The sequence below is a fragment of the Trachurus trachurus genome (genome assembly GCF_905171665.1).
Source record: "Trachurus trachurus genome assembly, chromosome: 24".
NCBI lineage: Eukaryota > Metazoa > Chordata > Actinopteri > Carangiformes > Carangidae > Trachurus > Trachurus trachurus.
This window is the reverse complement of record NC_139910.1, coordinates 9,402,129-9,428,208: the sequence shown is the minus strand read 5'-3', so window position 1 is coordinate 9,428,208 and position 26,080 is coordinate 9,402,129. Positions and strand designations below refer to the sequence as shown.

Below are 26,080 nucleotides of genomic sequence, written 5' to 3'. Positions count from 1 at the left end.
TTAAGATTTCAAAGGGGCTGTGCGATATGAAACCACTATAGTATGACTTTGCAAAACTTAATGAAAGGTTTTTCTTTTTTTCTTGTATTTAAGGATGGCTGTGGAGAACTGTGATGACAATGACTCTCAAACTGCAGCGGTGACAGAAGGAGAGAGGAGAGAAAATGTATTCAACATATACATATACTGTATACCTATAAAAATGTGATAATGGTTCTTTTCGCTCTGTTTTGTTTACAAATGTAATCGGGATTTATATTGTGTGTCTGCATGCGCGATGACAGACTGTCAAAAACAAGGTAGAAAGGAGATGACACTTTTAACTCGCTTTTTTTCTAGATGACAAAGAACTGACTGAAAATATATGTATGTATGTATGTATGTATGTATGTATGTATATATGTATGTATGCATGCATGCAGTTCTTATAATGTGTTACCCATTAGTCTTTAAATCAGCATTAACATCTAACATCTTATCTATCACCTCCTTGTGTGTGTTTCTTAAGTTTCACACAGATGCTGTTGTCGACTTGCTGAAACACACTGTGCTGTTAGTGAGCAGGATGTCGGCGGTCACTGTGCTGTGAGGACAACTGTTGTACTGTAACTTATAATCAGCTATGATTCTGCAGCTGCATTTATTCGCATATTTAGATTAGATGGTGAAACAAAACACAATTTGGTTGCTGGAAAAAAAATACTGCCCTGGTTGGTGTTTAACAAATACAGGATCACATGTGTAATCATCATTTATAATTTTGCTTAGAAAATGAAAAAATAATCTTGAGGGAAGGTCACCATTATGATTGTGAGTGTGTGTGTTTTTACCTTGCAGCTGCACTTTCCCGTTCGATCAGCGCAGGCACACACTCCTCTCTCCAGGTCACAGGTCTGGCTGTCCGATCCTGAGACGTTGCACTCGCACTGGGTGCACTGTGGGAAAAGCGGATGCGAGGACGACGCCAAGCTTCTGTTATCAACAACGTAGCAGGCTCAGAGAGGAGCTAGCAGAGTGTGTCCTCGGCTTTATGCTTCACCAAACCATTAAAACTTCACTCCAAAATGAAAATGTTGCCATTATCTTCTCACTCCCGTGTCAGCTGAAGCATCACCGAGGTTCAGGCGAACACCAAACACAGGGATGTCCAGTTATTTCAACACTCAACAGAGATTAGTCAGTTCCTAAAAGTGGAACTTTTTTTTTTTATCTGAACACTGACTTCCCAACAGGATCATGCAAAACTATTCACTGGTGCTCCACTTTGAATGCAGCTGCACAGTGAAGCAAACATTAAATCCCATTTTAACATAAACTGTAAAAATAAATCTGTTAAATCAACAAGATAAATCAATAAATCAATCAGCAGTCTCTACCAGACAGTATATTCTAAGCTGTTCACCTTCAAGTGAAGTTCCACTGTTAAAGAAATACAAGCTGAAGCTGCACTGAAAAGACGACTTAAGAACTAATAAGGACATGGTGTGTTGACACCATTAAACCTCTATTAACCAGGAGGCAAATCCTTTTATTGAGCATCGTAAAATCCACAATAAGAGCTTCATCATGCCCATGGAAATCCCCTTTGTTCTAGACTAACAATGACTCGAAGTCCCTGTTGAGTTCAGCAGAAACAAACTAACACTGGACAAGGCAGAGGAAGAAAATTTTGTCATCAGCAAAAGTGGCATATATTGAAAAAGTTACAAGAAAAACAGCAGATATAAAGAAGTTGTGCTGCTCAAACACTTTTATCACCAAAAAGGTCTTGAGCTGCCTTTTTTAAAAGTTCACACCAGTAATAGAGGTAGGGCAGACTGTTCAACATGTTTTAAAGCTGGATGATAGTGGTCAGGCCTGAGTGGACGAGCTGGTGAGTGTGGAGTAAAGAGGGGTTTAATACTAATGGTAATATTGGAAGTATTAATATGGATCATTTACCTGGGGAAAGTCTCTGTATCCAATTTGACATTCATTGCATTTCTCCCCTCTGAAGGAGTCCCGGCACAGGCAGCAGCCTGTGTTCACGTTACACTGCAGGGACACCGAGCCGATTGCGCTGCAGCCGCACTCCTGCACACACACACACACACATTGACAAACATACATTAATAAAATGATCACACAGAAACATTTTCTTGCATCTGGTTTTGGTCCGTCAGAGCAGAAAACAGCCAACTTCAAAGTTCAAAGGTCACATGTTTGAAATCACTCTAAAGGCTAAACCACAGCCCTCTTGTCACACGGTGTTGTTCCTACAGGCGAACAAACAACGGTGGATGGTAATAGAAACCAGAAATCTCTCAAAGGTAAAAACAACAACAACAAAAAAACACACACACACACACACTATAAAAATAGATGTTTGGCATATTTGCTGTGAGGCAGCGGCTGCAGAGACACAATCACAAACAGAAGCTGCAACTTTCTGTCTGGTGAGACAGAACAAATCTTCAGAGTTAAATTCCCTCTACAGGGCAGCAGCAGCTTTATGTAAACACTGAACGCTGCTCAGGCTACAGGTGAGACTGAACTCCTGACTGAAACAACAGGGTTTTAGTATGTGTGTGGTGGTACTGATATCAATAGAGCGTATAAAGCCTTGGGGCAACCATATATTAAAAGGTAAAATAAAATCTTTAACACTTTATTCATGTGAGTATGTGTAAGGTACTGTATAGTTCTAGTAGTTAGGTGTATACATACATATATATAACCCTTTTTTTCTCCCCAACACTGTGTTCAGTTGCCAGATCTCAGGAGAGTAACAAGTAAACAAGCCCAAAACAAGCAAAATCTCTCTCAAAAAAAGAAGAAACAAAACAAAACTTTAGCACATTGACCACAAGAGGGGCTTAAATGTCCAAAAACTCTCCTCCATCAGCCGCACGTATTATTTTTGTTTGAATGTCTATCACTCAAGTATCCCAAACTGTTAAAAAAAAAAAAGCCTGATTGGCTATTACTCATTCCAGGGTCAGAGCCAATCAGAAGCAGGATGCTGGTGGGAAAAACTCTGCTGTCATCTCCAACCAGCAATGACCAATACAATACTGTTATTTACTTCATTCATATGGTGGTTCTTTGTACTTTGTCTTATCTTTATTATGGGGGCAGGTGTGGTTTACATGGTTTGGTGCAGGAGCGTTATGTTCTGGTGGTTATGTGTGAAAAAGTCCATCAATGATTTGACATCAATTGTGTACGTGTTTTGTTCAGTTTCATTTTTGTTTGTACTTTGTTTTAACTTTTAGCTTTCTACTTTGTTTCGCTCTGTCTTTTCTTCCTTTTCATGTTTGTGTTGCACCACTCAGATGAGTCGCAACTCCTCTCTGTTCGTCCTGCTGTACTCCTCCTGATCAATCTGTTGGTAAACTCGGTACTTTCAGTACTTTCATGTCGGTGCTGTTTCTAATAGTCTATTGCTGCTTCTAATAGTTTACTGTTATCGCTGCCTCGCGGCCCCTTTGCTGAGATACTTCTAGCACTGAAAAAAATTGCTTTTCAAACTCTTTGAACAACATGAACAAGCATTGTGATAGTAAGGAGTATGGTGGAGAAAGGATGGGAGCGTAAAGAAAGGAGAGGAGGAAAGAAAATGATAAAGAAAGAGAGTGCAAGTGAAATGGAGAGAATACAAAGGAGAAAAGGGCGCACAGCAAAGACTGAGTGAAATAAGTGGTAACCAACGGACACAGAAAAGGGCAGATATAAATATATAGATACATAGTAAATTATAACTACAACTGGAAGAGCATACAGTATGTTATTTCCTTTGATAATATTTACCACTCATCATTTATAATTAAACATATATTGAACCATGTGTACATGTGTAAATCATTGTATGTATAAACACAGCATACATGTTCATCTAAATAGCTTGCTCATGATTTACTTACACTTTATCAATAATCTTATTATGCACCACTGACATCTCCTAAGTAACTTATGTGTAATTTATATAATGCTTTATTTCTAAATGCAGAATACATCATTTATAAGTGTGTTTATACAGTAAAATGCATACCTATTAATATCAATGTAGGACAAATGCCTTATGAATGATGATAAATGATGACAATGTGACATCACAGGTGGTAATTCCCACACTCGGAGCAGACCTGACCCACCTTACACCCGGTGACGATGTCGTGGCCCCAGTGGTTGGGAGCGCAGCGGTCGCACCTCTCGCCGATGGTGTTGGGAGGACAGATACACTGTCCTGTGTTGGCATCGCAGTTGTCTCCCACGTGACTGCACTGACAGGCTGCAATTAGAGGAGAGGAGTGTGATACAGGAATGTATAAAAGACAAATAATTGTTGTGTGTCTTTTTTTTTTTACTCTTAGTTCTTGTAGTTCTCAACAATGACACTGTTTCCCTTTCAAAACATTGTTCTGCTGACTAACAGGATCCAAACAAACAAAAACACTGTGTCTGGTAGCGAGAACAGTGAATGCAGCACATTTTGACACATTTTTATAAAAGGAATTTAAACCTGGGCGAAACATTTTAGCGAGAGTGTGTATCCAGTTCAACTGCTGTGAAAAACTGTCTTCAAGTTTATATCATTTGTCACCATCCAGAGAAGTATAAGTGGTAGAGAAAATGTTTAGTATTTATTTACACTGTTGCCCATACAGTAGAGTTGGAATAAAATATTTTTTTAAACATATTCTCATGAAATGATTATGACAATGTGATTTATTCTTGATAGATAAAGTGTATAACTTCTCAAAACTTTATTGATCAATCTCTTCCAAATATTTCACTGTAAAAAATTAAACCGCAATTAAGTTTTATAATAGGAATAAAAAGAGGAATGTGTCTGAAAACAAAATAATTTCAACTGTACAGTATGAGCAACAGTGTTTATTAGGTGCATATAGAAATATAAGGACTATGCAACATAACGCATTAAAATAAAACACTGTAGTTTCAGTCTGAAAGTGATTTGAATTAATACTACTTTTGAGTTACTGCATAAAGATTGAGTCGTTCATACAGTAGGGGGAGATGGTCTAATCCCTGTCACCCTGGTAATCCTGCAGTGTTGCTCATTTCAATTTATTCAATACCAATTAACTCACTCAATCACCAACATTTCCTATAGAAAACAGAGTCCTCGTTCCCCCCCTCACTGCTGTTTGAATTGAAATGTTAATGCCCATGAACTGTGAAGCCATATTTAGAGGAGACCTCCATCATTTTGTTGATATGTCAATTGATTTAATGATGTCAAGTTTCCTATGGGATATACAGTATAATGGACTCGCACCCAATTAACTGCTGAAAATAATTTTCCGGCTGTGTAAATGTGGAATATTTATTTTTAGAAGCCACATGCCCACAGTCTGGATCATGTTTGTATATTTTTTGACTTTCCTGCAGTGAAATTTCCTGGAACATTAAACACAAGTCGGTGTATTGTTATTCCTGCAACCTGACTGCTGCACCGTGGTATTGATTTTAAAGCTAATAATTCCCAGTGCTCCCTTGTCTTTTCGCTGTATGACCAGACTTTCCGGCTAACTTATTAACTCTTCTTGGCCGTCAATAGTGGTTGGCATCAATAATATACTGCTTGAAGACCTTAGTGGGGAAAAGATATCCATGGTCGTACTTACAGTAGGATACATCAATGCTTAATCCTGAGTTTGGGTTTACAGGAAGTGTTGCACTGGGTCCCAAGTTGTTTGGGCTCAAATCCAAAACAAAAGAAGGGTACAAGTGCTTTAATATTTTGGTATTTTATAGGGTTTCATATTGTTAATACAGGGACCCCACAACGCTCTGGTTTTATATATTCCAATTTTACTCTAGAAACAAATGGAATTCTTATATATTTATTGATTTACATACTTATGCAAGCAGGAAACGTCTCTATTTACATATATTGGTTCTATGCTTTTTCCCCCCTGGGCTGCAGTATTCATGGTTTAGAAATTTATATCATATAAATTTAATTGATTGCTTGTGGGCACTGCACCAGCTGACGCCTTTACAGCGTAAATCTCAAACCAACAGTACTGGGACGCATTATTTTTCAGTGTGTTGTTAGTAGAGAGGTAGCAGTGTTCATCAACAGAGGAAACAGGCTACACATTGGATTGGAGAATGCATGAACTGGTTTTCCTGTACTATAGATTTAGGTCTAAATAGGTAAAGTTGCCTATTTTTGCCCATAACTCTACATTCAGTAATCCAGACTAACTACCTGAGGATCCTGAAGGCCTCAAGGAACCCTCTGTAGACCTGTGTGAGGACACTGTGATGTGTGTGTCCTGTAGATTTAGCCTTGTGAAACAACCTGTGACTGAACTGAAGGTTCATCATGGTAATGACCCTACAGATAAGACAACACTGTCTCTATAACTGTCCTTAACTTAGACCCCATAAAACTGTGGAGAGACCAGAAGGTGCCAGATCTAAACGACCCCCACCCCACCCAGTCTGATGGAGTTTGACAGGATCTGCCGGGGAGAGTGGGATAAACTAAACTGAAAAGCTTGTGAGACTTAAAAAAGACTTGAAGCTGTAATTGCTGTCAAAGAGGTTTTTACAAAGTGCTAAATTAGATGTATGAATATCTCTCTTAAAGTGAGATTCTTCACTTTGTCATTATGGATTAGGGAGTGTAGCTTAATGGGCACATTTGTATTAATTCATTATCAGTTTTATCTCTTTAAAACTCAATCTCCAACACAGAGAGAGCAAAAAGTGAAGGTTTCTGAATTCTTCATGAGGCCACTGATGATTTGTTTTCTATGTGCAGAATATCCTGATTTATGTCGGAGACCAGTCTCTTTCTTTATTTCACAGAAACTATAACTTTTTTTCTAATATAAGCAAGAATAATTCCATCTCCACTCGGTGCATGGACGATATCCAATCAGTGACATGCGTCTGTACAATTTGGGCAAACCTTGACCTTTAATTTGAGGTGTAAATACAGACGTGCTTGGTGTTAAATTGCAACCAATTTAACTCTGAATCCCTGCTGCAGGAAGGTGACAGGCGTTCAGCGGAGGTGTGGAAAATGAATTAGCTGGAACTCTCATAAATCTACATATAGCACAGGATAGTATGGTAAGTATTAATGTAGCTATTGTAAATAAGCTGCAATCTAGAAACCAAATGAGCTTAAAAAAATATATTTTATTCATTTGAATAACTTCTTCCTCAACCATTCTGGACATAATAATTATCTGCTTTTGTGCCCATTCACCAGGCAAGATGCATAAAACATCTTTTTTTGCTAAATAATTTATTGATGATGTCAGTATTATTCTGTGTGTCAACTTTCAAACACATCCATATCAATCAGCAGCTCTATTCTGTTCAACACTGTGTTTTCCCACTGTTTTGCAGATCCTGGGTCCAAATTCTTCAATCTTCTTCATTTGCCTACGACATCCTTCCTTGCTTCTTTCATAGGTTCCTTCTTTGCATCTATATCATTATCTAAAGATGTCTGTTTTATTTGATGTAACTGTAGCTTTTGCGTAGATGCATGTTTCATGACCCTAGGGAGAACTGCTTAACTATTTATAATACACAGCGTAGCGTAAAAAAAAATAGACAATCGTCAATGGCAATAAACTTGAGATATTTATAACTCCTGCAAGTATGATTTTTAAAATATCGGACGATATACATGTAGGTGTAGCCACAGATGCACTGTGCTGTAATGTCCACAAAGCTGCATTCAGGTAACTGAAGCCAATCACAACAGTTTTTGCAATGATTGCATTTTTTTTTCTCATTTAACTTTTCACTGCCTATGGGGGAAAAAAAGCTTTTGTTTTGCAATAATTATAAAATGATGTGAAAGGATGCACAATGCATTTTTGACGTGACATAATAGCTTTTCAAACAGAATCACTCTGCAGACAATTTGTGTAAACTTTAAATTGAAAAGCAGTTTCCTAACAACAGCATTTTATGATTCCAGTCATTGTTGTGTACACGGCGCTGCTCCGTACTTCCCTACGGACTGAGCTACATTTGCTCTTTGAGTCGACATCATGGTTATTAAAGAACGTCTACACCTATCACCCCCCCACACACACACACACACACACACACACACTGTTTGTGCTTACGTGTGCATCCGCCCTCCTGGAAGTTGAAGAATCCTCGTGAGCAGCGGTCGCACTTGGGTCCGGTGACGCCGGGCTGACACCGACACTGTCCGGTCTCATCACAGTCAAAAGACTTTGAACCGAAGGAGTTACAGTGACACGGGATGCAATGTCCACCTGTGGCGATGCCGTGGGTCTGAGGCTGGAGACACACAGGGGAAGGGAAGGCAGTTAGGAAAAGATCAAAGAGTAGAAAATAAAGTTAAGTTACGGACACTCAAACAACTGGAAAACAAGGAGGTTCCAACATGAGACTCATTTCTGAAGACTAAATAAGAAGGCCAGAAATTATTTTCAGTCCTTTCATTATTTTTTATAGCTTTTGAACTCTGTTTCTGGGGAAAAAAAACAAAACATGAAAGATGCTTTTTACTGGATCTTTTAGAATTGTATTTTGTCTTGAGTTTAGAAGCAACTAAAGACTGATTAAGGTTTTTGAAAGAGAACCATCTGAAAATCCTTGTTGCTGCTGATGAGACTAAAACAAAGCCATGCCTGTAGGTTCATCACACGGGACCCAGACATTCACACAGTTCACACAGTGTCTCTCAAACTGTGTCATGTCAGCTGAGCCACTGTTGACAATCTTTGGAAAAAAGTTTTTTCCTGAAAATCAAAGGCTTCTATGACACAAAACATTACTGCGTTACTTAAAAAGTGACATTTTTTGATGATGTCTCGATGGTGTGAATCTATTAAAATGTGTTAAAGATTGTTATGTTGACATTTTCCCCTCATAATTTCACACAAAAACAACACAAACAGCCATGTTAGTGAAACTCCACTGCACAGAATCTGCTTTTCCATGCACTGTTTTAAATATCCAGGCTCAGAAACCATGACAACCAAAGAACAAACAGGTAAAATGTGTTTTAAACCCATTTAGGACAGAAACACACACCCATTCTACTGAAAACACACCAGTGCAATCCCACATGCACGGTGCGTTACCCCTCTCTTAGGCCTGTACGCCCCCCTTGGACAACCCCCAGTGCGGGACGGCCCGACCCATCGCTGCTGCTGCACAGTTTCCATAGGAACGCGCTCCACCGGCCGCCGTGTCTCCCGCCTCTCGTAACCTTGGCGGCGCAGGTCACAGCGCCGCCCCACGAAGCCGGGGCGACAGATGCAGCGCCCCTCCACATCACAGCGCTGAGATATGGAGCCGTGAGCGCTGCAGCGACAGGGCGCGCACTCCTGCCGCTCAGCATCCCACCAGCAGTTAGGCTGGACCAATCAGAGCGCAGGTGGGTGGAGCAGGGGACCAATGAGAGTGAGTGAATGAGTGAGGGGGACAAATATAAACAACAAACTGAAAGTACAAGTGGAAAAGAGGGGAGGAATAAAAATAATGATCCAACACTGTATATTATCATCGTATACTTATGATTATCAAAAGTATGGAGATCTTAACAATGTGAGAGACTAACACAGAAAAGATGAATGAAAGAAGAATAGCAGTTAAAGTGTAAACAATTACACCTTGTTTATGTGCCGTATTGATAATCATGAAACCTGATTGTCCTGCGGGATTTAACTGTTATGGCCTCACATAAAACTGAGCAATGGTTCATCAAAACATACATAGCTGATTGATTTCTGCAGCATATTGATCGACTAAGTGGGCCTTTAATTTTTCATATCACCTCGCTTGCAGTACAAGAGCAAATGCTAGTGGTGGAATTATAATTAGCTGGAGCTCAAGTCAGCCTCTGACCTGCCACACATCCATCACATCGACGGTTCAATTTTATGTAAAATAATGAGGAACAACGAATAATACAAATAAAAACATGATCCACAAGATATTGTAGGATTGCAATAAAATGATTCAGTATATGTGGAAAATAAGTAAATAAAAAGTCAACAGAGAGATGATGTCATCACATGTTGGCAGCCATTGGTTCCTTACCACGCATTCGTCGCACTGTCGTCCAACCACGTTTTCTTTGCACTGGCACTGTCCAGTCTCTTTATTGCAGACCTCAATTACCGAGCCATTAGTGTGACACTGGCAGGCTGCAGGAGGAGGAGAAGAGAGGAGAGGAGAGGAGAAGATTTTACATTAATTATCATTTACTAATGGCTACATTTCTAGACGAGGACAAGCTACAATAGCAAATATTGGTTTAACAATAACACAAGTAGGTTAGTGTGTTTACTCCAGGCTACAGCTGGCTGGATAAGAGCTTCGATCCTGCTTAAGGTGTTCTTCCGGATTAGCTGTAAATATTGCACTTTAATATCCTGCTCACCGCACTTTAGAGAAAATCTTCTATTGCCAAAGTAGATTCTAAAGTCGAAGGGGAGGGGGACTTAGTTTTGCCAGATTACATTTTTGTATGTATATAGAAACGACATTATCATTCATTTGAGAATATAAATTCCCAAATGTTCGTGATGAAACTGGGGTGCAGAAAGTACCTGCACAAATTCACTCCTGTTAATATGAGGAAAAGAAAAAGTTACATCAAACAAAGCTTCAGATAAGAAAAAGTTGTGTCCAGTTCAACTGAAACACCCACATGTCACTGAGGTCTGAACAGTTCATTCATGTGTCAATATACATGTAAATACATGACACAGTGTAAGAAGCAGTTCTTCTCCTGCACAGAGAAGCTCAAGACTAAAAAAAAAAAGATTATAGTTCCCCCTAAAAAACAAGATTAGCAGTTACTGAACCCGTCCTTGTTGAAATCAAAATAAAGCTGTTTGCCTTGAGTTATTTGGAGAGGTTATTCCCTTTCTTAATGCCAGTACATTCACTATAACTTTATAAACCATAAGATCCACTTCTCTCTCTTCTCTTCTCTTGCTGCCTCTCTGACACTGAAAACGATTGCATAACATTCAGTTCATGGTCTTTTGTCATGTGTGCAGCTTTTTTTTTTTTTATGCTGCTCTGAATGGGCTCGCTCCAGAATTATAAAAACACATTCCCACATATGACCTTTCAGCTCTTATCTTGTTCTATCGCTCTCTCTTTATCTTTCTCACTTGTGATACTTCGTAGAATTTCAACACATTTCTTAACTTTATGTGTTTAAATCCTACTGGGAGAGAAAAGACACACCCACACACATCAATGAACCCCTTTAGATATACAATTAAAAGCTTGAACACTGCAGCATCCATCTGGTGAACGGGCTGTCAGGAGCAAATACACACACACACACAAAACACGTACACCTTTCTTAGGAAATTAGTAGCACATACTGTACCACATCCCATACACACAAATGCATCATCATAGCCATTTTTTACTTGCTGCCATTCTCTCTACTTAGATGCAAAAGAGACAGAAGGACAGACCTGAGTGTAGGATGGAAAAAGAGAGAGAGTGAGGGGTACAACAGATGTCCACACACACGAACGCATACACACAGAAATATGCAGCAACACACTCGGCAGTGCTCGACGTAGCTGCACCGGTTTCTGCTCCACACGCAAACGCGAGAGGGCATGCATCCTCTCCCACGCACACGCACATACAGACACCCACCCACACACACACACACACACACACACACGCTTGCATGCATGCATGCAGATGTACACACACACAAACACACATAAGCGCCCCTGATTAAACATACAAGAAAACATGCACAATATACGTCTGTCTCTGTTTCACACAGTCTCTCACCCCCTCCCTCTCTCCGCAGTCTCACCCCTAGGGGACCATCTGGACTCCGTTCTGTCAGTCGCTACAATGCCGGCGTTGTTGCAGAATAAAATGTTGCTTTTTGTTGTGTTTTCTTTTTTTTTTTAATACCATTATTTTCACAGCCGGCCTTGAAGCTGAAGATGACGACTCTTTGCAAATTGAAATGTACATTATTTTCCGCTGCTCGGCAATTAACAGTCTGTCATTAACTTAACTTATTAACAGGAGAGGTTATCATTAGTTTATTCTACATTGTTAGCACTAGACTTTACACAACCTCTAGATGTTATACAATCTGTTACTGTGAATGCGCCCACAGTGCAGCACAATACCAAACGCATATTGAATCCACATTCAAGGTAAACATTTAAATGTATAGAAAAGTGGCTGTTGACACATTTGCTTAAGAATCTATTTTATCGCTGCCACTGCTGCAGATGCCCTATAGATGTAGATGTAGATATGCTTTTGAATAGGCAGCACAGGAAAGAATCACAACATCCTGTGCAGCTGAATAGATGTACACACTGACTTTAGTAGGAACACCTCTGCACATGTATATCAATGCAATTATCCAATCAGCCCAACACGTGGCAGCAGAAATATAAAATCATGCAAAGATACAAAGTGGTGGAAAAATATGAAATCTCAGTGACTTTGATTGTAGCAGGCCCCGTCGGTGGGCTGTGGCCGGTTTGGTCACGATTTACATGTCACAAAGCAAAAAGCACTTCAGAGGCCTCCCCCAGAGATCAGATCTGAATCCAGAAGGATGTCTCTGGGTTGTGGCAGAGCGAGATTGGCAGCATTAATGTGCAGCTGACAAATCTGCAGAGACGATACGATACCGTCGTGGAGACACGGAGCAAAATCTCAAAGGAGGCTCTCCAATATCTGCTGGAATCCAGGTTGCAAAGAGGTGGTTGGTTAACAGCAGCAAATGGAAGCTGCCTCAAGTATTAGTAAGGTGTTCCTAATAAAGTGAAGACTTTTTACCATCGGTTTCTTGTTTCTGAGTTTGGCTGAAACATGTTTTTTTGTTGCCATCTGTGTGATCATGTGTTTGACATTTTTCACTGAGTTTATCTCTCACTTTTCTCACTGCAGACCAGATCAAGTTCAGGGTTAAGCTGCATGACCGCAGATATCTCAGAGTTAAGTGAGAGTTCCTCATTTCCTCTTTATTGTCAGAGTTCAAGAGCTGGGAATTAAACCTGCGACCTTCAAGCATCAGACCTTCTGAAAGCAGAGGTGGTGTCACACATAAAAGTCAAATAAAGGTAGACTGTAGTCATCACTTGAACGCAACAGGGTAAATACCTACAGACCTATGCAGCAGCTTACATACTGTAAGATCAATACATAATGATCGTTATGAATGAACAGCATAGTATTTCCCTTATATGACTTATTATATGAATTTGAACAGGTTTATGATGCTGCATCTCAAATCTTTCTTCTGCTACATGCACACATTCAAATATTGAGAACTTCAGTGGGTGCTCCTTTAAAATGCTGAGGGCAAATTTCAGCTGAGGTATGATCAGAGAGAGATGAGCAGTTTTTACTGTAGATGACACTTGTAGCCTGCACCGTGATAAAACGCCAGGTTGTAATTGTCTCCGACTTGTTAAATGCTGCACTGATTTGGGCTTTGGCTCCGGTGGAGACGGAGTGCATGTTGGTTCAGACTCTCTCCCTTTCTTCAGTCTTTTAATTTTACTTTACTACACTTTGTGGCCTATCAGTTACATAAAAAGTGAGAACCTCGGTACTGGATGGACCATTAGGAGGGCTGAAATTAGAAGTGCGAGATTTGCCAAAAAATCCCCAAAGAGCTTATTGATCGCCTATATGAAGCATCTTGCGAACCATTCATTAACTGTCAGACACGGAGGAAGCATAATTACATTATTGAATTACTACACATCCACTTTCTTCCAGCGATTGGACAAACGGGCAATTCACACATCTTCTTAACAACTCGCAAACTGCCCCCCCAAACCCGTGTGAGAAATGGTCGGACGGAGTTAATTTTCTTGAATTTGCTCCTCAGACAAATCACTTTGTGGTCAACTTTGCTTTGCAGATGAAACCATTTTACATTCAGTGGCTGAATGAAACTGAACAGGTTTGGCTGCAGCAAAAATGGCCGCAGATGGAAACTCTGACATCAAAAGAAAAAGTAAATGATTTTTACAGTCTAATAGTGCACAAATGGACTCAGCCTGAACTCTCCTGCTCCACTCAATAAAATTCATTAAGACTGGGAGCGATAGGGAGAGCGAGGTGGACGGGGAGAGAGACACAGGCCGACGGTGGCGGGGAGAGAGAGCGAGGGAGAGGGAGACGGAGAAAGAGAGAGTTGTTGTGTTTTAATAATTCCTGGTGGTCTTTTGTCATTCGCGCAGGATCGATAACAACCCTCCATCTCCCAGACACGAGCCGATCAGCACTGTAGGAGAGCAATAGATCAGGCTGATTAATCAATAACCATTTAGCTGGGTGGAGAGGGGAAACAACTACAGAACAATGAACTATCAAATACACATTAATACCGTCTGTCAGCCGGTCTCCCTGCCTTTGTGCATGTCTGACGGTTTTATCTGTCTTGTTATTGGCCGGCCTGTCTATCGCTCATCCGGAGGCGTCCATCTGTTAATCTGTCTTTTCTGCTAAAAGCGCAGGTCTCTTTCCAACCTGTATGTTAGCGTTCAAGCGCCATCTCTCTGTACAGGTAAAGCTTTTTCTTTTTCTTTCTGTTTCTTTTATTTTTCTATTCTACTCTTTCTCTCTCTCAAACACAGCTGGCAGCCGGTGGGCCGCTCCGACATCACACCTCCTACCAGCACAGCTGCTTGCCGATGCACAGTCACACTCTCCAGATGGTGCACTATCTACTCAATGTTTTCAGCGCGAAGGATTAAAGGTATCATTTAGCTGAAATTGAGTTTCATAGACGGAGTAGTACCCTTCAGTGTTAATGCCCCTTCTGAGACTTGCAAGCTGCACCACAGGCGTTCTTCATAATAATTCCTTGAGAAGTAGATCATGTTGTCTCTTAAAGCCGCGGTGTGAAGAGCGTTTGGATCTGATTATAGCCCCCCCTGTCCACACCCACGTATTTAACACCTAAAAACACAGCATTTTTCCTGTAAAATACAGTCATGGCTGCATGGACACATATGCAATGTAGACTGTTTAGCCTTTAATAGGCTCTGATGAAAGGTAATAGCATGCAATGTCTTTGTTGGCATTACCACAAGGAATTTTCTATAAGGTATCCTCCTCTATACCAGACTTCAAAACAAGCCTCTGTAACAGAGACCCTGAGGGTTCAATGCACTGCAACTTAAAGAGAACACACAAACAAACTACAAATTCAGAAAGTAACTTCATCAGTTTACAATGTATGCCCTATTAACATTCACAAAATAGTGATGGACTGTGGAGCAAGATTTTGTCCACCTAACCCTGCTTCTTAATTTTATAAGTTATGAAGATGGCTACACATTAGCTGTGATAGAGGATGAAGTAATTTGTGTGTGTCTATTACAATGTCAATATAGCAGGATATTATTTCACATTATGCTCGGTTAGCTTAGCCTTAGTCTTTATCTGTGTCCCTGGAAACACTTCTGTTATGTTGTGAGGTTTTGCATCGCATGCATTGTCAAATTGACTAAGTTGTTTTCTGAATTTGTAGCGTGTTTGTGTCTTTGCATGTGTTTCCTCATGTTGTTGTGCATTGAGCTCTCAGGGCCACAGTTATACAGTACTATAGGCCTATCTGACTTTTGTAGAATCCACTGTGACTAGTTACCATAATAATGCCAAATACTTCTCAAAGTGTTGTCTACAGCACAAGTAGATGAGAATGAAATAATGAGAATGAAGCTTAATTTTCTGTGAGAAGTTTTATAACTTTAAAATAATGAAGTTCCAGTATGTATTGGATATATTGTATATGGTTTATACAGTACATGTAGGTTTCAGCTGTGAGAGATCTACATCGTGTTTATCTTTGTTTACTTGTGTGATGTTTGTTTTTGTTTGTTGGTTTCCTTACGTTGGCAGTTTTTGGCTGTGACAGCGTCGCCGTAGTAACCATCTGCACAGCTGTCGCACTCCGACCCGCCGTAACCTTGCCGACAGCGGAGGCACTGGCCCGTGATTGGATCGCAGCTGCCGGGCGTGGACAGGTCCAGGTTGCCATGGCAATCACAGGGCTGGCAGGAACCTCCCGGTACGGCGGGGCTGCCGAAGTATCCGTTGGAACATCTAGGGGGCGGCAGAGAGACGGAAGAAATAATTATTGATGATGACCGATACTTCATGTCGGCACAGGGTTTGGCAGAGGTTCATAAAGGGACCTGACGGTGTATTGTCTTGAAATTTCCGACCAAGTTGCCGACTTTATTTTCACTTTTACCAACTTACCAACTGTAGCTTTAATGCAATCATAATGCTGTAAAAGAAACTACAAAGAGAGATTTAAAAAGGAAAACAATTGATCACTGTACCATATGTATAGGGATAGTGCAGTGATATCTCTTAAGTGCAGTTTTGCTTTGCTTTCATGCTGAAAATAATACTGGGAAAAAGCACATTTTGTGTCATTCATGGTCTGTAAGAGAATATGTAGTGGCTCAATTGTCTTCTGTCTTTTGTATTGAACAACTAGAGAAAACAACTTCCAGACTTCAGCCAGTAAACAATCATCACAGATGCTGTTTACCCTCAGCTTCCAGCTTCTTGTGAGGCAACAACACACTGATCTCGAAACATAAGATCACTAATTAAAGTGTAGGTCTCACCCCCCACCAGAGCTGCCAACTAATATCCAACCATCAAGTAAACAAGCAATAAAGCCGAGCTGAGCCCAGAGGAATTACCAGCATTGTTACAGCATGACTGTAACCGGTGAGAGCACTTGGCTGAAGGTACCTGTTGTATAATTCATATACATAAAAGATAAAGCAACAAACAGCTACAGATACTGTATGAACTTTAAGTTTAAGTTCATTTAAGCTTTAACAGTTTGTTTTATAAATTAGATCATGTGTTCTTCAGGCTGTCACTCCCAAAACTGTTAATTTACACCAGGTTTTACTCAAATAGAAATATTAATCTAACTGAAAATATATACTGTATGAATCTCTAAATGAATGCTTGTACTTTCTACTCCTGTTACTCAGCTATACAAGGTCAATATGAGAATAATAAGCATGTCTTCGGGCAATTATTCTTGTCTGTTGATCATTTTTATCTGTAGAAACTGATGTAGTTTTTCTATTACTGAACATAATTTGGTAGCTTCATACCAATAAAAAGAAGATCAAAAATGGATTTAATTCTTTTATGCGGTTCTTTGTATTTGGTGAAAAATAAGTGAAAGAATACCTCCCTGCTTTTGATTTGTCTCACTCATGGACACAACAAATTAAAAATTGGTTGAGCCCCGGGGAGAGGTTAAGGACACACAACTCCAAGAAATTTGTCCTTGATTCCTCACACTCTTTCATTTGATTAATAATAATAACAGGAAGTCCACAGTGGCTGCGAAATATATTAAACTGAGAGTGTTGTGAGAGCGCAGCGCTGTGACAAGAGCCACTGGACCCAAATACAAACTGGCCTGAGCTGAAATAAAGCTCTACAGCAGGCTGAGGAGGGAATTGAGATGAAATAGGAGAAGAGGAGAAAAAGAGAGAGAGTGAGGGAAGAATAGGAAGAGGAAGAGAGAGAGAGATAGAACAGATGAAAAGAAAGAGAGAGATCAAGACGAGCGGGGGAGAAAGGTCTTCACATTGAAAGGAGAATTGAATTTAGAGAGGAGGGAAAAGAAAAGGAGAGAGAAGGGGGAAAGAGTCAAGAGCAGCCAGCCATTATTACCACTGACCCTCCTTGGTGCTCAATAGAGCTGCTTTATTAGCTTCTGAGTGTGTGTGCATCTTGTTGAGGTGTGTGTATGTGTGTGTGTGTGGGGTGTGTGTATTCCCCTACTGAAGTGGTGAATTGTACAGGCAGCAATCTCACTACTTGATGGGAAAGACGAGGGGAGAAAGTGTGCGTTTGTGTCTCTGTTTAGTCTAACTTGCAAGATCAAGTCATATTCTATTCTATTCTATTATATTATATACTGTACAGAGTAGTTACTGTCTTAGGCCTCAAGAGGAAGTGAAGGTATTTATAGTGGAGAGTCCCGGGCGCTTGAAGAAGGAGGGGAGAGAAAGGGGGGCAGACACCTGGTCAAAACCATCAGAGGGTACAGGAAGCAGACACAACTGGTAGAGAGTTACAGAGAGAGAGTGGCTGGGAACATAAAAGTTATGTTCTTTTATTTTTAGTGTTCGAAATGGGGCGGGGGGGTCGGCACCAGAGGAAGACAGGCTCTCCTCCTCCTCCTTTTCAACATTTTTGTCTTTACCCCATACGTTTAAGTTCATTTAAGCTTTAACAGTTTTTTAAAAATAAATTAGATCATGTGTTCTTCAGGCTGTCACTTCCAAAACTGTTCATTTACACCAGGTTTTACTCAATTGGTCGAAATAGGGGGGTCAGCACCAGAGGAAAACAGGCTCTCCTCCTCCTTTTCAACATTTTTGTCTTTCTCCCATAATTTTAAAGCATTTTGAATTGAACTGTATTGAATTGAATAGAATAAACTTTATTGTCCATAGGGGACGTTTTGCGACCATCTGTACAGTATACTCCCTGTTAAAGGCAGAAATGTTGAGGCAGTTTGGTGTGATTGGTTACTGTATTTAAATGTATGTATATTAAGGGAGGGAAGTGGAAGTGAAGTTATTTTTTGCTTCAATATGAGTTCAACTTCACAATTTTTCACAATTATGAGCCACCGCTGCCGTCAATCACCTCAATAATATATCGTATTGTATTCAAAGAACAACTGGGAGCTGCTGAGCTCAGTCGGCGAGAGGAGCTGTGGAGGCATCAGCACTTTCAAATGTCTGTCACTCCCTCCCTCTCTGTAGACGGTGAAGTATCTGACATTCATAACATTTTCTGCCATGCCTGTTGTTGCCAGGATGTAAATGTACACTGGGGCTATAGGTGCTCCATTTTTTTTTTCAATCAACTTCTTCAATGAGCAGTGAACACATGCTGAGCTATAAATCTGTAATGTGACTAAAATGTTTTATTTAAATATTTTCTTGATAAACTTTAAAAATAAAAACATTCAAATTATTCCAAAAATGTTAATTCTTGCTTCTTCACACCACCTGTTTTATTGCAGCTCTTCTTTGTCACACTGTGTAATAAAGAGACAGACAGACAGAGAGGCTGAGAGAGACAAAGACTGTGGCAGATAAGTTTCTAAGTTAAATACGTTAAGCCTTCACATTTTCACTCTTTTATCTCTCCACGCCAGACACAGTATCAATCTCCTCTTCCAAAACACTGAGTTACATTTTTTTAAACCTCCAAAGCTACGTATGTAATGATTTTTTTTCTTTTTAATCTTCTTTGAAAAAAAAATTCCATCCAGTTTTCCACCCTAGTTTTATATATTTGTATTTCTAGATTAAGAGACACTGAGAAAATGTATTAAAACCACAGAGACTACTGCTCCTGTTGCTTCCTGTAGAAATACTGAAGCCCTGCTCAGTCAGTCAGTGTTGACCATGTTCTACCTGGACTCGTAATCACACAGCGGGATCGATGTTGGGTCTCAGTAAGTGAACCTTAGTTATTATATCACATACATATTACACATTAGGGTAGATATTGGACTTGTCTTTATTGTTCCTGTTGCTCTTATTACAGGTTTTGTCATGCTGCTCCTTAGGCACCTGTCAGCCATGAAAGAGGATCCTCCACTCATGAGTTTCCACATGTTCACTTGTATTTCCCAGTAACGGCTCTCTTTTTTTGTCTTTCCAACCCCATAACCCTACATTACAATAACATTTTAAAGGTGGTTACTGTATATATCAATGATAACATTAGCATTAATTGTTTACTGCATGAAAGGGCGTTTGAATACAGCTCATATGGATAAACTAGCAAACCCTGAATGGATGTAAAAAAAAAAAAAAAAAAAAAAAAAAGCAGCTGGTGACTTACTATTTGTTAGGCAGCTGCATTAAAAAGCTTTCAGCTCAGTTCTAAATGGCTGTTTATGGACAGGAAATTGAAAAGCTGAATCACTTAGCAGAGAGTGGATAGTCTATTAGCATGGGAAGAATAGAGTAGCTTATTCTCTTAAAGCCCATAATACAGACAAATTGGCACATTACAATTAATTAACCACCAACAACAACAAAAGCACTGTAGATAATGAAGTGTAATGGCAGGTAGTGCATAGCAGGTATCAATTAGACTAATAGAACAAGAAACCAACCAACCGCTGATTACCTCTTTAATACTGTCATTAGTTATAAAATATTATTTTACATTATGCCGGCTCCCGTGTGCTCTGAGTCAATGTGGTCGACAGCTTGTTTGTTTCTCTCTCATTTTAGCAAAGAGCTGTTTTTCTTTGCACCATATGGCACCTGGGCAGCACATAACATAGAAGATAAAGAATGTATGTACACAGATGTAGTCTGCACACACTCACTAAACCAAACAGATAAACAAACACTTATCTTAACTTAGAAAAAGCAGCTCAGGTGTTTTTATGATGAAATAAAACACACTGATTCTACATTACATTAGAAATAGAGTGGGACCAGTGTGGTTGAGCTGGTCAGGCCCTCTGTCAGTGGCTGCTCCATATTTGTCAGTGAGCGTGTCGTCGTGGTGCAGTGCAGATGCCTCTCTGCGACAGAGCTAAAAAATGGACTGACAATGAGTCAGTTCGCTTTCCACTGGCAAATGAGGTTTATAAAAAGACTGAAAGGCAGACAGAGAGGTTCTGCTGTGGACAGCATGGCGAGGCATGCAGGGTATGCAGGCCACGGAGCTGGGGGCCCAGGTCCACCAGCACGGCTCTTTTAACCAGCAACAAACAGCAAAGGCCTGTGAGCCTGCAGCTGAACACCTATTTAAATATTTTACCCTGGGGGTTAAAGTTATTATAACAGTCACAAGTATAGACACCATGCAGCCTAACTAAATAGAAATTATAAGCAGCTCATGTAAGGATGAACACATCATGGCAGGTGAGACTGCACAGCGTGATACAGTGCAGATTGTGAAGCTTCTGTGTTAAAGCATTACAGCAGCTAGAGCTCTTTAGTTTCATGGCCTGTATTTAAACTAGGCTACTGTCAACTAAATAAATAAATGCAGTCAGATTTGGATCAGTTCTTGCTATTGAGTCTCCATCAAATCTAGTTTGACATAATCTTAACATCAGAATCAGAAATGCTGTATTAATATTAATGCCCCATGGGAAATTGTTATATAACAATGTCTCATTTCACATCTACAAATATAATAAAATATAACTAAAAAAGTAACCCACCATATGTCTTATATAACATAAAATGATTACCTGTCAATGATAAATAATGTATGCATCATCAGAAGTTATGTTCCTCTACCTTGTAAAAAGACTGTCAGGCTTTATTACAAAGTCTTAATTAATATATTAATATATTACTGACTGTATCATGAATTTATCATCTATTATTTCACTCAACTCAACTACCAGATTGTAAAAAAAATCCTTTTGATGACGACTTATTGAAAAGTATTTTAATAATAACTAACTAATAATAAACATGTGTATAATGACTGAATGGCTGCAATGGGAAATATGTACTAATGCATATTTCTTGTCAGGTCCTTTTCTTAAGAAATTATTTATAAATGAAGAATGTGTGTTGGAATTTGTACTGTATGAATCTTTCAACTATTATTAGTGTGAGTGAATTTCAGCTATGGGCAGTTTCACTTCAATACACAACCGTCCAAATGTCCAGTGTCTCAGAGAGTCTGGGCGGTGGAAAGATTATTTTCACTCCCGTCTGCGTCACCAAATGACAGCAGAGCCTGAAGTTTTAACAAGACTAGCATCCAGACAGAGACTTCTCATTAGTCCTGGGTTGGTACAAAATAAAATAAAATGAAATGAAATAAAACCTCACAAGTAAAGGAACAAGAATGTCAGTCAACTAATAAATGTGGTGTGGACAGAAAGCTGGATGGACAGTGGGACAGGAAGAACTCAAAAACACTTAATGAGCAGCAGCAGCAGCCTCTGTTTTCAGCTGGGGATGGTTGAATTCAGGCCTAATTTAGCTCCAAAGTACTTTTTTTTGTGGGAAAGGAAACAATAACAGTGTCTTTTTTTTAAGGTTATCGCCCTTATCAACATTTTAAATAATGCAGACCTAATTACAGATGCTGCAATTAAACTAAAAGTGTTTTTTAAAAACTGGCAAAAACTGTTAAAACCAGATTTGAATTGAAGATTTATGGATGAGTGAGTTATTTTCAGCTCTGTGTTCATTAATAATGAGATTCACTAGACTTCCACACCGAGCTTGAAGGCCGTCACTTCGACAAAAGGCGGAAAGTTTAGGCACAACTCTGTGTTTATGTGTGTGTTCAGTGTGTGTGTGTGTGTGTGTTACTGTACCTGTCACATCTGGGTCCTGTGTATCCAGGTGGACACTGGTCGCACAGCTGCTCGCCTTCTTCACCCAGGTGGCACGTTGGGCTGAAGCTATTGACGTTGCCGTGGCGACGTTGTTGCAGTTGTTGTAGTTGTTGTAATTGTTGTTGTTGTTGATGGTAATTTCGGTAGCGTTGTCCCAGCGCGGCGTACGGGAGGAGGAGGAGGAGGAGTAGAGAGGAGAGGAAGAGGAGAGGAGAGAGGCGAGTTAAGGCCATTGTTTCTCTCTCCACACACACACACACACACACACACACACACACACACTCACACAAACACACAAACACCTGTGTTGCTACTTTCACTTTCCAGTCTTCACACACAAACACACACACTCTTCAGTTTCCCCTCTACTCTCTCTCTCTTTCTCTGTCTGTGACACATCCACGGGTCTGTACTTCAACACACTCCTGGTTTTGGAAAACACTCTTCCTCCCTAAGAACTGAACTGTACCCAAAATGCACAGAGAGAGAGAGAGAGAGAGAGAGAGAGAGAGAGAGAGAGAGAGAGAGAGAGAGAGAGAGAGAGAGAGAGAGAGAGAGAGGCAGACAGGCAGAGTAAACCGATAGTCTCTCACCCTCGTTCTCTCACCCTCCCACTTCCATAAACTATAGATAGTTCTTCTGGCTCGAGTTCCCGGCCACTGACTGATTCACTTGCTGACTAACTGATTGGCTGGATCACTCTCTGTGAGCTGACAGTTACAAGTCAGATTGTTTGGCCAGTTCATGTAAACAACAACAACAACAACAACGACAACATAAAAATATACAGTATGCATAATGATTATTATATGCAATATTCACACCAGCTGAACTATTGAGGGTCATTTTGGGGGGAAATCATGCAAATGAATGTGTGTACAGTAATGTGAAGTAAGACTTTCTCCAAAAACAAATAATTATATACCGCTGCAAAAACACTTCAGCCACCAAATAAAATAATACAGTAAACCACCGTAATATTGAGACACAGACACGACTTTTAGAATAAAGTTAACTCAAACTGTTTGTTGAGGAATTAACCAGAGAAGAACATCTTATTGTGTTGTAAAATCTGTGAAAAATGTCACATCAACAGGTCACTGAGCTGATCTTATTGTGTTGAGTGAAGGACAGCTGAGTTTCCAGTAATGCAGATCATCAAAATAAAGCTGTTCAATCGGTTTAATGAGAACAGGCCTGGCAGCACAGTCAATCCCAAACCTACAAAATATCAAAGACTTCATAATAATGAGTGCAATTTTGACTCATAACCACAAAGTATCTGTTTCTCGTGTAGCTGGAGAGGCGTCTGTAAATTAAACATCAGCTCTTGCAGGTTTGCTCATGGTAGATGTGCGCACATCATGTTGTCTAAATTTGGTTATAAATGCATAATGTGCCCATGAATTATGGGTAATACGGGTGGAAAATGGATCATGACGCATCAATATGGCCTCCAGATACAGTTAAAAAATATTTATATTTGTATACATTAGTCATATTTAGAGCATCTAAATATGTCATGTTTTTCTTTGTGAAGTTTGAGTGAAAGTCTATAAGAACAGATGGAGGGAAAAAAACTGAAAAATCAAAGTGGGTGTAAATCTACATAGGTGGAAACGATCTTTGTATAGAAAACTGACTGAGGAGCTAAATTGACCTGAAATCTGTTGAGTAGATTTAGATCAAACTGACAAATAAAAACCAGTTATTGCAGCAGGGTAATTAAGCCTCGGTGTAAATAAAGCAGAACAGCTCTCCAGGACTAAACTGATTTCTATCGATCGGCTGTAAATCTCCTGCGTGATTCCCTGTGTTGAAACTAATATGGACATCACTTCATCTGACGTTCATATGAGGTTCGGCATCGCCGCTAACAACCGTCTGACTGCCCTGGCTACAGTACGTGGCCGGCCGGACTGGACGTGGCTATTTGGAGGGCGCTGAAAGGGGCATCACCTTCCAGTTATTATTACTGCACTGGTTAGAGAGAGGTAGAGAAGAAGAGATAGAAAGAGAAAGAGAGAGAGGGAGAGAGAGAGAGTTGTGTCTTTCTTTAGCTCTGGGAGTTTTTGGACATGACGTGTCACGACTGCATCCAGATTCTCAGCTGCTGCTGCCTGTGTCGCCGCCTTAGTGACATCTGTGCGACTAACACACAGCATCCCTCCCTGGTTGTTTGGGGAAACTGCAGCTCCATAAAAGCAGCTGTAAACATCTAAGCTAACCAGTGTTTAGATAATGTTTCAGCTCAATGTATTAGCTTTTGTACAAGTGAGGTTCAGTAGAAACCTATTCATGAAATCAGAGGTATTTTGACAGCAGCTGGGAACAACAACTCCTGACAACATGGTAACTGCAGTTTATCAAGGCAGATATGATCTATATCTCTCAATAACCAGTGTATTAATGCAAGAATGGCTTGGTTGTAGTGTGATTAACCTACAGTGAATTATCTCCTGAACATGCAGTTTTACAGTGAGTTTCACTTCATTGTTTAGTCGATCGCATCAGATGGACAGAGACATGACTCTAAATGACTGATAATAATGTTGCTCTGTTTGCTAAAAAAGTTCACTGTATTAACTCAAAAAGTGATGATATGTCAATGTACTCAACTCGACATTATAACATCCACCACATCAGATCAGATGACTGTTTTACTAACACACAAGTCCTGATGTATGACGAGGTATTAGAGCCACAGATGCTTCTACTTCTAGAAAAAATGTCAAAATGCTGAGCATAAAAAGACTAAATGGGGGGGGGTTTGTACTTGTAATTTTTTAGGAAGTTGGGAACAAACTCGACATTTTTGACATTAAAGTCTACCTTCTGACATGATATCAAACAGCTGCCTCTACAAAACTCCTTGTATAGATGAACTGGTGTAGTTATATACTGTAGCAACACTGTCAGTCACTCCTCTAACTGGACCTACATGGACAGAGAAAGTTGACCCTCTTCTCAGCATTTCAATTTTTTTTGACATTTTAATGGTAAGACTTTATAATAAATAGCCTACACACTATTAAGCATTAGTTAAGCACTAATAAATACTGAATTCTTCATTTATAATGCATGAATACTCATTAGTATGTAGTTTATAAATACAGTTAGTGCTTATCAATGATGAGTAAAACATTTTATAGACTACATACTGATGTATTCATGCGTTATAAATGATGAATTCAGTATTTAAGGCTTAACTAATGCTTAATAGTGTGTACTTATTATAAAGTGTTACCATTTTAACTCATTTTCTCAAAGTGCAGGATGAACAAAAAAAAAATCCATAGCCCTCATACTCCTTCATCCTGATGTAGAATTATCTGTAGGCATCTATCTATCTATCTTTACAGCTCTTTGTTTCAATGAAATATTTTTGAGTGTTTTTTTTCTTTACTTACTCGAATAACAAGAGTCTGTGACTGTGAAGCAAGCAGACCGTGAGCAGAACGATGGTATGATAAAATGTTTGTCTTAAATGCCTTAATGACTTGTGGGAGAGGGGTGAGTTTGCCACTGTGTCAAGTTTAATCATCACAGTTATGTTAATTCAACCAATTGTGTGCATCTCCACCCACAAGGACAATGTTTTTTCCTACATATATTGATTTTTCCAGCTGTGATAATGATATTTCTATTCATATCTTTACAATTATTTTCCTTCTCATGGTGACGACGCCT

The 26,080-nt window shown here is 39.7% G+C and overlaps 1 protein-coding gene across 1 annotated transcript in view; it reads right to left on the bottom strand.

Annotated features, from left to right (window-relative positions):
* Window positions 1–26,080, bottom strand: part of lama2 (laminin, alpha 2) — a 195,573-nt gene that overhangs the window by 71,191 nt on the left and 98,302 nt on the right. Inside the window, exons 20-27 of the mRNA XM_084000340.1 lie at window positions 22,370–22,456; window positions 15,884–16,095; window positions 10,060–10,166; window positions 9,099–9,374; window positions 8,109–8,289; window positions 4,134–4,270; window positions 1,942–2,073; window positions 831–935 (exon numbers count right to left, since the gene is read on the bottom strand). Coding sequence (XP_083856466.1) covers window positions 831–935; window positions 1,942–2,073; window positions 4,134–4,270; window positions 8,109–8,289; window positions 9,099–9,374; window positions 10,060–10,166; window positions 15,884–16,095; window positions 22,370–22,456 — 1,237 coding nt within the window. The remainder of the gene's footprint in view (window positions 1–830; window positions 936–1,941; window positions 2,074–4,133; window positions 4,271–8,108; window positions 8,290–9,098; window positions 9,375–10,059; window positions 10,167–15,883; window positions 16,096–22,369; window positions 22,457–26,080) is intronic.